Here is a 13,651-nt window from a genome sequence, read left to right as displayed (position 1 = left end):
TCTTAAGCAGTATAAATTAATTAAAATTAATATTTTAAACCGTTTGAATAAAAAATATTAAAACTGTTAAATTTTGTATTATTTAACCATAGAAATTATACATTCTTTAAAGGAATAAACTTTAAAATGATTTATTATTTTTAAAAATAGCTTAAGATTATCTTTGATAATTGTAATTTAATCAATATGAATTTATTCTTTAATACCATCTTATTTTTAAATTGATTTCATAGTTCTAAAGGAATAATTTTAAAATAATTTTAGTTTAGTTTATCTTTTCCTAACTCCATTTTTAACAATCTAAATTAAAGGATAAAATAAATAAATAAATAAATAAATAAAATAATTAATTATAGATTGTATTCTAATATAAAATATCATTTTTAATTTATAGTATATAATATTGAAATCGTTTAAATATAATTTATTTCCAATTAAAACCGTCAATGTATAAAAATTAATTAATAAAAAATACTCAAAAATAATTTTGTAGTTGGTATTTTATTCTTTGGTAAGTTAGTTTTTTGAAGCTAAGATAATAAATAAATAAATCAAAAGGTAGAAGATAAATATCAAGGTAAGTAGCAGAAGATTAATATGAATAAAATATTAAAAGAATATTTATTTACACATCAGAAATTAATTAATAATTAAAGTTAATTTAAAAAATAAAATTGAATGAACTAACTAACTAACATTCATTTAATTTAATGTCAGATTTTAATAGTTTGCTTAAGAATTGATCATAAATGTCTTTATAATCAATTAATGAATCATTTTTTACTTGATTTTACAATACTCTATTATGGAATTTATATATTTTTCTTTTCATCAGTATCTTTATTTTATTATGGTGAATTTAAATATTCGTTTGATAATTAATATTATAATTAACCACCAGCACTACCGCTTTATAATTTATTTAATCCAATTTAATCCATTTCTATGTTTATTTCTTTTGATTATATGAACATATTCTTTTTATGCGAAGGTATTTCCATTTCTTTATGATGGTCATCTTATTCGATAATTGGTTCTAGTGTTGTGGCATTCTTTTATTTTTATTAATTGAAAAGGAGATTATCACTTTCTTATTAGGAACTACTTTATATATTATTTAAGGAAGGAACTTAATTGATGTTATACTAGGTGTCATTCCTATCTAAGTTTTATAAAGAGTCACTTAAATCTAGTTAATTTACTCTACTATTTTCTAAATAATCTTCAACTTGTTGTACAGGGTGGTAACTAGATATGATCTATTATCTTCTAGCATTGTCAAAGAAATGATTAATTTAGTCAGTAATTGAACTATAAATACTTCTGTTCTTTCTTAATTTACAGCAAATAAATATATTATCTATTAAGAAGTATTTAAGATAATGAAGTATGCCAACTGTTTTTGTATTAAATAAATAAATATAAAAAAATTATTTAAGTAGAATTTGATAATTATTACGGAAAGTTTTTATAAAGGAGTAAATTGTGCCAAATCCTCCTAAAATCATGATAACATAAGGTGTATTTGATGAGATAGAGTTAGCTGTTAACAAAACGGTTAACAAGAATGCATTCCAAAATATCCAGCTGCCTACAAATTTGATCTTTTCACTCTTTTATTTTTCATTTTATTTACTATCTGTAAGTCCCTTAGTTCCCCAAGTGACGTCATCAATGTTACAGAAAGAAAATATCAATAAGATGTGATTGTAAATTGGTGAATATATCCAATATGACATGAAGGAGATAAATATATTCCAAGCAATGAAAGGTTAAAAGAAAAAGTGAATAACTAAACTAATAGCGAAGCTACCATAGTTAAGACCAATCATAGTTAACATATATATTTTAAAGCCTGAACTTAATTTTTAAACTCCAATATGAATCAAATAAGTTTAATCAAGTAGATTTAAGATGATAGTAGCCATAACTATGATAAATATAAAGCAGCTCTATTCATTTATTCATAAAATTTGTTAGCTTAAAATAAATTATTTTAAAAATTAATTTCTTACTATTAATGATATTAATGAGGCTAATGTTTTGAAGACTTCATTCTAGAATTTCTAAGAATACTATTTTTTGTTTTTAATTAATTAATAAATAAATATTTGATACCTATTTAATTAATTATTTATTTATTTACTTTATTTTATAGCTCTTTATTTCTCTTTTTCTATTAAGTGTTAAATGGCTATCCATCTTGTTTCATTTTATTTAGTTAATTGTATTCATCTTCTTCTTTAGGGGTGATTTCTACAACCTTTGGCTTAAATGTCAAACTGGCAAATAAAATCATGATTATTAGCACTACAAAAATAGCAGGTATAAAATTAAGAAAAGCAAAGAAGATACTTATTTATTTATTAATTTATAAAAAATTGTAAATTAAAATGATTCTAGAAATTAGATTAAAAATGAATTTCTTTCTTTCTTTTTCTTTAAATAAATTGAAAAAAGAAGAAATTATATGTTAAAAATTTAATTTATTTTACTTTGGTACTTAATAGTTATTACATTGGATATAGCAAGTATTTCCAGTAAAAGTATTTGAGCATATATTCAAATTATCATCATCATTTTAGTGGCAGGAGATATTAGAGTTATCTTAGAATTAAGCTAAATTATTGATTTACTTGTAGGCAATTGTTGTAGTTGGTTTCAAAAATTAGAAACTACACAATATGGCAACAAATAAATAAAAGGCAGGAATGAAATAAGTGTTAAATTTTCCAATTTTAGCAAATAACATATTCATTGGGAAAATAAAATTCTTCATTATGAATGAGTGGCTACTCTCTTCTATATGATATTCATAATTCTAAAGTACATATTCCAAAGCAAACCAAGAACTATTGATCCATCTTCTTCTTTAATTTAAAAAGTCCTCAAATGTGTCTACTGGGTCAGTGAATGCCTTAGCATCAGGAATAAACTTCAATCTATTTTTATTTAATAATAAATAATTAATTTAATAAAAAACAAATTAATTAAAATAGCCAAATAAGAAAAGAAAGAAAGAAAGCAAATAAATTACTTGTAACTTGATTCTACTTGGCAAAAAATACCTAAACACAAAATTCTATCTTCAGCCAAAAACATGTTAAGCTCTTGAATCGTATTTGATAATAAATTTTTATTTAAAATTTATTTGAGATATCTCTTTTAGATAAGGTTTTCTCTATGCTCCTTAGTAAGATTCAAGGCTTTGTATCTATTTATTAATTAAAATATCTACTTAGCTTAAAAATGGTAAGTGATGAATCAATATTACCTATAAGCAGACCAAGCACCTGGCAGGACATGTAAGAAACCTAAGCAAGATTCGAAATTCTTATCTATCATATGTGCAGTGGTATATTCATAATTCTAAGCTTGAGGAAGAGATGCAAGATTTAAAAAGAATCTGAATATATAAGCAATTAGCTAAAATAATTTATTTATAATGTATAAACAGCCGTTATAAATAGCTGAAATTAATAGTCCAATTAGGAAGAAAACATTGAATATAATCATTAAATTGCAGTCAACTTCTTTTTCTCTTTTTGAAGCCTATTCAACTTACTATACATTTGAAGCTATAAATTTATTCTCATGTGTTGTCTATTATTCCCTTAATAATTCGTTTGCCTTTTTTTGATCTGATTCTTTTTGTTCATCTTCTTTTATCCATGGATGATCTTATTTTAGCTCGTTTTTTAAATTATCTATCTTATTATTTAATTATTATCTCTATGATTCGTCTTATTCATTTTCTTTAGGAGATTTTAAACCCATAAATCCGCATACACCACCAATACTGATATCTGCTTCAAGAGCCTTAAACATATTAACTAGACCAAGTTGATCAGGCTGTATATAAAATAAAAATAAATCTAAATAAAATAAAAAGAAACAATTAATAAATAAAATACTATTGTTCCAACATCAACTAAAGCACAATATTTAGGCTAGAATTAACGACAAAAGCCTTCAAAAAACCATAGGTGTGAAGATAACTTTTTAGCATTCAAGTGTTTAAAAACTGAAAAAGTAGGCAAATCTCCTTTCTAGCCTTTAAATTTAATAAAATCTTAATAAAGAAGGGCTATTTATTTAGGAATTGTGTTTGGAAGTCCATCGTTGTGGTCTAAGACTGATTACTTTTTCTCTCTCTTTAAAAAATCAATTTGCTGTTTAATAATTTATCTTCTTCTTACAAGCGCTAACTCTCTATTTTGTAAGATGTCTAGTTCAGAAAAGTAATCCACCATTTCCTCTTTCATTTTCATGATACCATCTTAAAAAATGACTACAACTATTTATTTACTTGAAATTCCCATTTTTTCAAAATGCTATAAGTTTGCATGTATTCCTCTTAGAGTATTCACTAAGAAATCTTTTGGTTCGCCGTACATTGTGACACAGATTAGCATCTATATTGTTTCTATTTTTAAATTTTATTCTCTGTGTTTTAGATCTATGCGCTTGTATTTAGAGTACAAATACCCCAATCCATCATTGTTCTCAAAGTTACGCAAATTTCTCCTTACATATGGCTAGTTTGTGTAATCATCAATTAACTTAATCCTATATTAAATTTAAATATTTGGTGACTTTATAAGAATTATTTATTTATTTTCAAATCTTGAAAAAAACAAAAAATTGATTGATTGTCTGTTTGTTTGTTATCTATAATAAACTCTTTAATTAAAATTCATTTTTTTTTTTGAATGTATAATTTAAAATATAAAGAATAAATAAATAAACTGATTGATTGATAGATAGATAGATATTTATTAATCATTTTAGATGCTTGCTTTTGATAATAAAATAAATATTGTTTTACTTAGGTTTGTAGCCGTTTTTTTCATCGAACTCTTTGTAGTAAAATATTTCCTTATCATTTTCTATTCTTGTTTAAAGCTCAGGTTCTTCAAATCTATCGAATATTGTAATCGGTTTTACCTTACTTGGTTTACCATTTACAAAAGAAGTAGTAAGTAAAACATTTAAAGGCTTAAGAAGATTGTTAACGTCCCTTTGAATCATGAAGTCTGGTGCAACAGACATCACTCTTATTTCATTTTATCCACCCTCCAAATCAGGATTTATTAATAAATTTAGGTTTGGATTTTGAATGATATTTTGAGGATCTGGTATCTACATATCTTACTTTTTACTACTTATTTATTTTTATATGAAATTAAATTTATTATTTTATAAATATCAAATTAATTAATTTACAAATTTATATGACCTAAAATTTTATTATTCTCTTTTTTTTTGTTTTTGGTTTGGACTATGTGACAAACAAATAGATGTTAATAAAAACGAATGGTAAATTTTCAAGCAAATTACAAATTTAAAAATATTTTGAAGAAAGGAAAATATAAAATAAATAAACAAACAAACTATCTTCCTTCCATATAGTGTCAATTAATCAAAAAAGCCACAATTTAAAAATACTATTTTATATCATTTTATCAAGCAAAACTATTTCTTCCTAATCACTTAGCAATGACGAAAGTCTACATATTTAAATAATACTCGTATTATACTTAAAATCAAACAAACAACAATTTATATTTTTATTATTACTAATTTGTAGACTTTTGAAAAAAAGGAAAAAAAATACATAATGTAATTTAAAAATAGACTAGCCTCAGCGAAATTAAGAAATCTTTCAAATGGTTTTTTAGATATCAATCAAAATTTTAAGAAAATATTAATTTTCTGTTTGCATAATATGTGAAAAACTACGTTGTCTGTAATTCAAATAACTCTAAAAAATTTAAAAATCATTAAAAAAATCAAAAAAAGATACGTATTAACTGATCATGATTTTGAGTGATAAATTTATTAATTTCTTTTTTAGGAGGTAGATTAAGCTCTTAACATTTTTTTGAAGTTAATTAGAACTTCTTTTCGAAAAGATGGATAAAAATATAATTTATATCACTTAAAAAGTATCTTAGGATAAAAGTAATATTTTATAATAATGATCCATTTTATTCAAAAAGAAAAACAAATAATAATATTTCTAATTTAAAAAAGCTACTAATTTAATCTAATTATTTGTATCTTTCAGCTATCTTCTATTATATTTTTTAAACAAAAACGCAATAATTTCTTAGAATTTAAAAGTGATTTACGTAAATAATATCTTTCTTTGCAAAATATTAAAATTTAATTAAAAATCATTTTTAAATTTTATGTTGACCTATTTTAAGCTAGCTATTCAAAATTATTATGAATTCATTCAAGAATTAAATTGCAAAAGTATGATGTGTTTATATTTGTTTCGCAAAATCAAATAGAGGTAGGTAGGTAGGTAAGTTTTGAGATTTAGATGGATAAGATAAAATCTTGAAGAATGAACGTACTTTTCCACAAGTTTTTTTAATTATTGCATTAAGTGTGATGTAAATAACAATTTGGTGATTTTATAAATTTGTTTATTAAATTCCTTATTGATTATTTAAAATAAAAGAGATCTTTTAAATTTTGGGAAGAAAATAATAAAAAGGACCCATTTGTAAATTAAAGGTTGCTTAACTTAATTAAAGCTAAGACATTTCTAAAATAATTTAGATTACATATAAAAAGGCTCGGCATGCTACATATTTTTTCACAACTCCATTTTTTATAATTTAAAAACACATTAACTAATTTTTGTCTCTAACTTCATTACAATGGTTCAATGCCAAATACAAATTTTAGTTTATTATATTAAATTAAAAAAAAAAAAGATATTCAAAAAGTAAGTAAAATTAATAATTTTAGTCGTTAAGATACAAACTTTTATTAACTTTGATGATTTTAAAGTTACATGTTTTCTTTTTTATTTATCACCAAAAGCGCATATTTTTCATTCACTCTTTCAAAAATATAAACACAAATTAAAAAAATTATTACAGATTAATTAATTCTCTTTATTTAACCTATGACAGATTATGAGATAGAAAAATTAAAAAGTCAATTATAATCAATAAGATAAGTAGGATATGCTTTTGAATTATGATAAATGATAAACATGTTCTATCCTTCATTATAATTCGATCTAATTGAATCATATCTTAATCCGTTTGTACCTGGGATAATTGGAGGAGAAACATAGCCGCTACTTCCACCAACATAGTAATTGCCTACTAGGACTTAAGCAAGAAAGAAGACTTTTTTGGATCCATCATGATAAGCGTATCCATCAGAATAAGATGCCATTTCATGAAAATAAGTACCTCTACCATACATACCGTGAGCACTTAGTCTTTTTTATAAAAAAATATACTTTTTTAATTTCAATTTCTAAAGATCTATGTCAGCTAATTAATATAAATCCTTATTACAGTATAATAATCATCCTATCTATTTACAGTTTTAAAAGATGTCTAAAAATTCTGGTTTAAAAAGAATTAAAATGTAAAAACACAGCTTCAAAATTAAATTTGAAAATAAAATTATTTTTTTTTATCATCTTATTTATAAAAGTTGATGTTTTATATTGAGTAAATAGATGAATAACTATCCTGAAAATGGGAGATAAAGATTTAACTTATGTAGATATCTGCAAATTGATTGTTATTTAATGTAGAATTTTGATCTTTTTTTAAATAAATTTGTCTTTTTTTAGCAAAATTATTGCTTTGTTAAATTTCATTTTATCTTATGCTATTATAATTTGAATTATTAACTCACAAAGAAATCAATCAATTAATTAATAAATTAGTAAATTACCTAAAATCAAACCCTTCTTCTGTTCCATTATATATCATTTCAGGTTTATTATTTCTTGTACCATGAAACAAGAGTAGTTCTTTTGCATTTCCTTTCTAAACAAGTTTTTATTTTTCATACATATAATTTCTCCATAATTTTATATTCTATACTCTTTGTATCCTGCTTACTTTTGAATTAGGCAATGTTTTTTTCATTGCTGTTATACAATCCATGGCTTCAGGACTTGAAAGATCAAGGTTTACAAGCAAAAGATTCTCTCTTTAGTTAGACCAGTTTGGAGGTACTTAGCACTAAATTCTTAGCATCGTTTAGCTTCCTCTGATTTCTTTTAAAGTTAGATTATTTAATAATAAAGTTAGGTACAAAAATGATTTTAAATAAGAATTTAATTACAGTTAGCTATGATTGGTAGAAATTTGTTGATAGTCTTTTTGTAAGCATATATGCTAACACTTTTTTCACTGATTTCTATGCTCATTGTTTATTTAATAGCTATTTCTTATAAATATTTAACAAGCTCTTCAGTAAGGCTTCCGTTGTTTAAAGGTAATTCAAATCTGATAAAACAATCTTACTAAAGCTTTTTAAAAATTTTCACTATTTCTTCAACTTCTGTGCCTTTACCTTGAATACGAAGAAGAGAAGATTAAATGCTTTCTTCAACCCACATTTTATCTTCTTTTTGGCTTTTTTTGGATTTTGAAGTAAATAAAGAGAGGAGACCGAGCTTTTCTTTTTCATTTAACTCTATCTTTTTTAAATTATCTAACTACTAAGAAATTAAATTTTCATTTCTTTCGTTCACAATAAAATTTATTTCTGATGGAAAATTCAAATATGATTTTTGCTTAATCGCTTATTTTATGTAGGAGCCAAAAGCTTCAACATATTTCTTTCCACAGCATTCTCTTATAGCAACAGAAATTCTTAAATGCCCCTTTTATTTATATTTCTATTCTTTCAATTTGTTAAGAATTACTTGCAAGTTATCAATGCACACCTTTTCGTCCTCTTGTAATTGTATAAGTAGACTTATTGCCTATTTATATTTAATAAAATTGAAACAAACTAAACCTTAAACACATACACACATAAACATATTTTTGTCTAAAAAGTTACTTTTTTTCCTTGGTAAAAGACATGCTCATCAATAAAGTTGGATGTCTTAATTTACTATTTCAACTATTTGATAAGCTATTTGAGACCTGGATTCGAATTAACTAATTGATAACCAAAATCATCTACAAACAATCCTTATTGTGTCATGTTTAACACTAATACATCTATTTCTTCAAAATTTAGATATTCTGGCTATTCGATCTTGCAAGTTTAGATTAGGAATTTATCTTGAATCTTTAATATTAAATAGAAAGGTTTTAAAATAAAGGTTTTATTTTTAAGAATAGTTAAAAAGGTATTTATTTTAATTGATATCATTAGAAAAGTTTTACTTGGATGCTTTTCACGACAAGGGGTTAGTATATTTTATTTTAATCATAATCTTATTGTGATTCATTTCCAATAAAATCTAAATGATATTATTATAATTTTGTATGATATTTCTAAAGAACTTTATTGAGCTTCAAGTAAAAGTCTCTATTGCATTCTACATACTACTCAGTAACTTTCTTTTTTTGAACTTTTTCAAAATTATTAAAGTGCTTTTCAATAGAATCAACTATAGACTAGTCCAAATGTTCTTCAATACTGTCTTCTTATTGTAAAATATGCACTTGACCATATCCCTAGTTTATTTATATCTTAATTTGATACTTTTACTCTAAATTTTGAATTTCTTTCTGATTATCTTTTTATATCATCATCAATATAAAAGGATCATCAATTTCAAACATTTATTGTGAAACTCTCTAAATATTTAAAGGGGAGCTATCCATTCTTTTAATCTGATATATTTAACTAAATACTTTTCTAATATTTTAAAGATATATCAACTATTATATTAATTAGATTGATATTTTATTAATCCTAATTTCTTTAAAAAATTTCTGATCACAAGACAAACAATAATAATTTATTTCTTATGATATCCTCTTTTGAATTAATCTAATAAGAATTTATCAATAACCAAATGATAACACTTTTCTTTCTATACCATAGTCCCTTTTTTTGTTTTTTGACAAATATTAAAAACCAATATCTTTATTTTTCCTATACTATTTAAATAGTATCAAATAAAGTATTTTATTGAATAAAATATCATTCAAAATTAAATGATAAAAATAGTGAGAAAAATCCTTTTTAAATAAATTTTTTTCTAGTTCAAAAAAAAAATGTAAGTTTATAAAAAAATGAAAAAATGTATCTAAAAAATTTGATAAAATAAAACATGATAGATCATTAAAAAACATAAAAGAAAAAAATTAAAAAATATTATCAATAAAAACTCTAGCTTTCTTTAAAATCTCTTTTACAATTATTTAAAAAAAAATATTATTATTAAAATTAAATGCAAGTTCTAAGAAGTAAAATATTATTATACAAATTTATATTATATTGTAAATAATTAAAAAATATCATTTATAATTCAATTTGCAAAGATAACATAAATTTATTTTTGAAATATTATTCAATCATATTCTAATAAGTAATAAGGATATGCCTTTGAGTTGTGGTAAACAGCATAAGTATTATTGCCTTCTTAATTATTTGATTTGACTGAGTCATATCTTTATTCTTTTCCTTCAGTGATAACTGGAGGCTTTGTATAAGAAGCATTTGATGATGTCTCGAAAGCTTTACCAATAAGGACACTTGCAATAATTATTTATCTTTTACCACTTGTTATATAAGCATATTGGTTTGCTTTACTAGCTTAGTCATGGAAATGAGCTCCTCTACCAAAAATTTATCCATTTTAAATAGAGTCATTTCTTTATTATATTAAAAGTTAATAAAATAAATAAAATATTTCTAAAAATAATTTTTACCTAAAATCAAAACCTTCTTCGATAGCTGTGTAAATTGTTTCTGGATTGACGTTAACACCTGGTCCATGGAAAAGAAGTCTTTCGCTTGCATTACCTTTTTAAAGAAGAGTTTCTTTTTCAAATTAATAGTTTTTCCATAAATTCATATTTTGGATTCTGTACACCTTTCTCACAATATTTGACATACTTTGATTAAACATATTTATACATTTTACTGCTTCTACAGAGTTCAAGCTGAGGCTGAATAAAAGATGGTTATTATTTTAAGGTTCCCAAAATGAAGGAATTGCGTAAACAGATTCTTCGCCATACTTGCTATCGCAAACCTCTGTTTAATAATAATTTAAAAGTTTAAAATAAATAAATGATTAATTAATTTGAATAAATCATACTGCTCATCAAAGCTGGTAAAATCCTATTCAAAGTCTTTTTAAAGCCATATATCAGCAAGATATCGTCAACAATGCTGATTTCTACATTTTCTATCAGAGAAGTTTATTCTAAATATTATTTTACTACTGTGTTTAAATTTTGTTAGTTTATTTTGATGTGATGAGTAACAAATGAATTTAGTTTTAATTAAGTTATAAATTAGCTTATTTCATCATAAGTTTCAGGTTTTGCCCTTACATAAATATAAGGCTTCGACTTCAAAGTTAAGTCTTAGGCTTTTTCAGCTTGATCACTCTACAAAAATTAGAGCACATTTATTTTCATAATCTCATCATATGCCTATTTCTATTCAGTATTCATAACTTAAACTTATTTCTCTTATCTTTTCAAATAAACCAATTTCTTATTCCCCTAAATCTATTGCATCGTTAACTACTTAATGTTTATCTTAAAAATTGGAGTAATTATATCCATCGTGCAGGAGTCTCTCTCCAATCTTAGTTCAAAAAATCCTAACTTTACATAAGATCTTATGACGTTTTGCACATCTTCTGGATACATTTTGTAATCTTCTTCATAAGGGTGGAGATAGTAATACTTTTTAACAAACAAACAAATTAATAAATAAAAATAATTTAATTATAAAATGAATTCTTTTACGAAGTCACACTGGTTAAGAATTTAGTTGGTGCAGCTTTATGATAAGTTAGTTTCCTTTAATGCTTTTAAATTTAGTTTTAACCTATCTACTATTTCAGGATTCATACCTAATTCCTTTGGAGTTTAGAAAAATTACTTTTCCTACCCATCAAGCTTCAGTGCACAATAAAACTCTTCTTGCTTTAGCTCAGTTGCTTTTTCAATCATTTCGGTAAGCTCTTTTCCTAAAACGATACCTGGTAATTATACATTTTAATCAACAAATCTTGGATATTTTTCAGTATTTATATTCCATAAGACTTCTTTTTTCATTTCTATTTTTCCGCTTACAGTTTAATTGAATTAAACAGTTTAAACAACTTGCAATACTTGATTTTCCAATCCTTCATCAGTCACTAGGCAAATTTCTGTGGGAAACTAAAGATAAGTTTTACTAGAATCTAATTTTTCCAAATACTTGTAAAGGGTTTCAAAATATTTCTATCCACAGCAAGGTCTCCACCCTATAAAAATACGTAAGTTGCCTTTTTATTAGAACTTCTAATCTTTGAGCTTATCAAGTATTTAAAGTAAACGATTTATACAGGCATCTTCATTGTCTTCAAATTGTATTATTAAACTAATATTCTTTTAGTATTAAATAAAATTGCTTTTAAGAGTTATTTCACCATTAAAAAAGAAACTTACTTTGCTGCCTACTAAAAATACTTTTTCGTCAATATAGTCAGAATGTTAAATTTGCTGCTTAAGAGACTTAAGTAGCAAGTTCAATTGATTATTAGATTTAACTAACTAGTACCCGAATTCGTCAAGGTATATACCTGTTTTTGTCATATTTAGTACGACAACATCGATTTTATCGAAATTTAAGTTTTCTGGCTACTCTATCTTGCATATCTTTACCACAAATTTACCTTTTATCTAAACAAAATAATTATTTAAAGTCAATTTACATTGAAATTATAATTTAAAAAAAAATTTTACATTCAACGACTTGAGGACTAAAGGTTTATACTTCTTGGATGATGAGAAATTTTAATCAATATCATTAGTCTATAAAGAGATTTCATAATCTTACTTTCTGTTCAAACTTTCATATTTCTTTTTAAGATTCTTTTCAATTTTAAGATAAAACTCACTATTGCTATCAATCTTACCTTCCTTGAGTTTGCTAGATTGAATAATAGTTAGCTCAAGTACTTTATAGCCTACTTATTAAAACAACTCTTTTTCCAATTCAGGTGTACTAACTTCATCACTAGTTCTCTTAATTAAAACTTAACCATATTCTTCAATTATAGTAATGGAAACTTTAAACTGGTTTTCAATCTCTGCTATCTATCTTTAGAAATTTTACTTGACCAAGTTTAGAGCAAATCTATCAATAACAGTAAACAAGCTTTTATCTTCAGATACTTAATTCTATCCCTAATTAGAATCCATTTACAAAATAAATAGGTAAAATTAATAAATATTTATATTTTCTTATTTTAATAGAAAATTGATGTATTTTTAATAGGCTTAATAAGATCAAATATATCAAATTTGAAGGAATTGAATTAGATATAGAAGAAATAAAAATCTTTTTGAATATACTTCTGATCAGTTTTGATATGAATTTACTAACTAAATCATTTGTTTTCTCAAGCATCTATCAAAAAGTATTTATTTCATCAACTAATCTTAATTCGGTATTTTTTTGTTAAAAAAAATTTTATTACCTCATTAGTTACCTTCCTTCCTTCCTTCCTTTATTCCTTCCTACCTTCTTTATAAATAAAAATAATTTCTAGTATAAACTAATTTTTTTATTAACAAAAATTGATATCAGATAAATGTAACATTCTATTTAATTTTGAATAATAAATTATCCATGATAAATATTTTATTTAAATAATAAAAATATAAATTAAAATAATTTACCTTAATAT

At 23.6% G+C, this 13,651-nt stretch overlaps 3 protein-coding genes across 3 annotated transcripts; all 3 read right to left on the bottom strand. All coding sequences in view use genetic code 6, as the record gives it.

Moving 5' to 3' along the window:
• Positions 1–773: 773 nt before the first annotated feature.
• Positions 774–5,148, bottom strand: TTHERM_00006080 (chitin synthase; the record flags this gene model as incomplete). Its single annotated transcript, XM_001008089.2, has 9 exons — positions 774–1,396; positions 1,460–1,952; positions 2,016–2,075; positions 2,147–2,354; positions 2,496–2,942; positions 3,038–3,214; positions 3,275–3,852; positions 3,915–4,569; positions 4,829–5,148. The coding sequence occupies 9 exons, from the start codon at positions 5,146–5,148 to the stop codon at positions 774–776; spliced, it is 3,561 nt and encodes a 1,186-aa protein (XP_001008089.2).
• A 1,809-nt stretch (positions 5,149–6,957) lies between these two features.
• TTHERM_00006070 (poly (ADP-ribose) polymerase family protein) lies at positions 6,958–9,614 on the bottom strand (the record flags this gene model as incomplete). The annotated part of the gene is made up of 5 exons (XM_001008088.2): positions 6,958–7,249; positions 7,717–8,044; positions 8,113–8,758; positions 8,839–9,072; positions 9,171–9,614. 5 exons carry the CDS (start codon positions 9,612–9,614, stop codon positions 6,958–6,960), a joined length of 1,944 nt encoding a protein of 647 aa, XP_001008088.2.
• Positions 9,615–10,306: 692 nt separating this feature from the next.
• Positions 10,307–13,163, bottom strand: TTHERM_00006060 (poly (ADP-ribose) polymerase family protein; the record flags this gene model as incomplete). Its single annotated transcript, XM_001008087.3, has 6 exons — positions 10,307–10,610; positions 10,668–10,995; positions 11,060–11,657; positions 11,721–12,347; positions 12,408–12,641; positions 12,705–13,163. The coding sequence occupies 6 exons, from the start codon at positions 13,161–13,163 to the stop codon at positions 10,307–10,309; spliced, it is 2,550 nt and encodes an 849-aa protein (XP_001008087.2).
• Positions 13,164–13,651: the final 488 nt, after the last annotated feature.

This window comes from Tetrahymena thermophila, assembly GCF_000189635.1.
Source record: "Tetrahymena thermophila SB210 genomic scaffold scf_8254803, whole genome shotgun sequence".
NCBI lineage: Eukaryota > Ciliophora > Oligohymenophorea > Hymenostomatida > Tetrahymenidae > Tetrahymena > Tetrahymena thermophila.
Note: the sequence above shows the minus strand (reverse complement) of the source record. Positions and strands in the feature narration are given on the sequence as shown.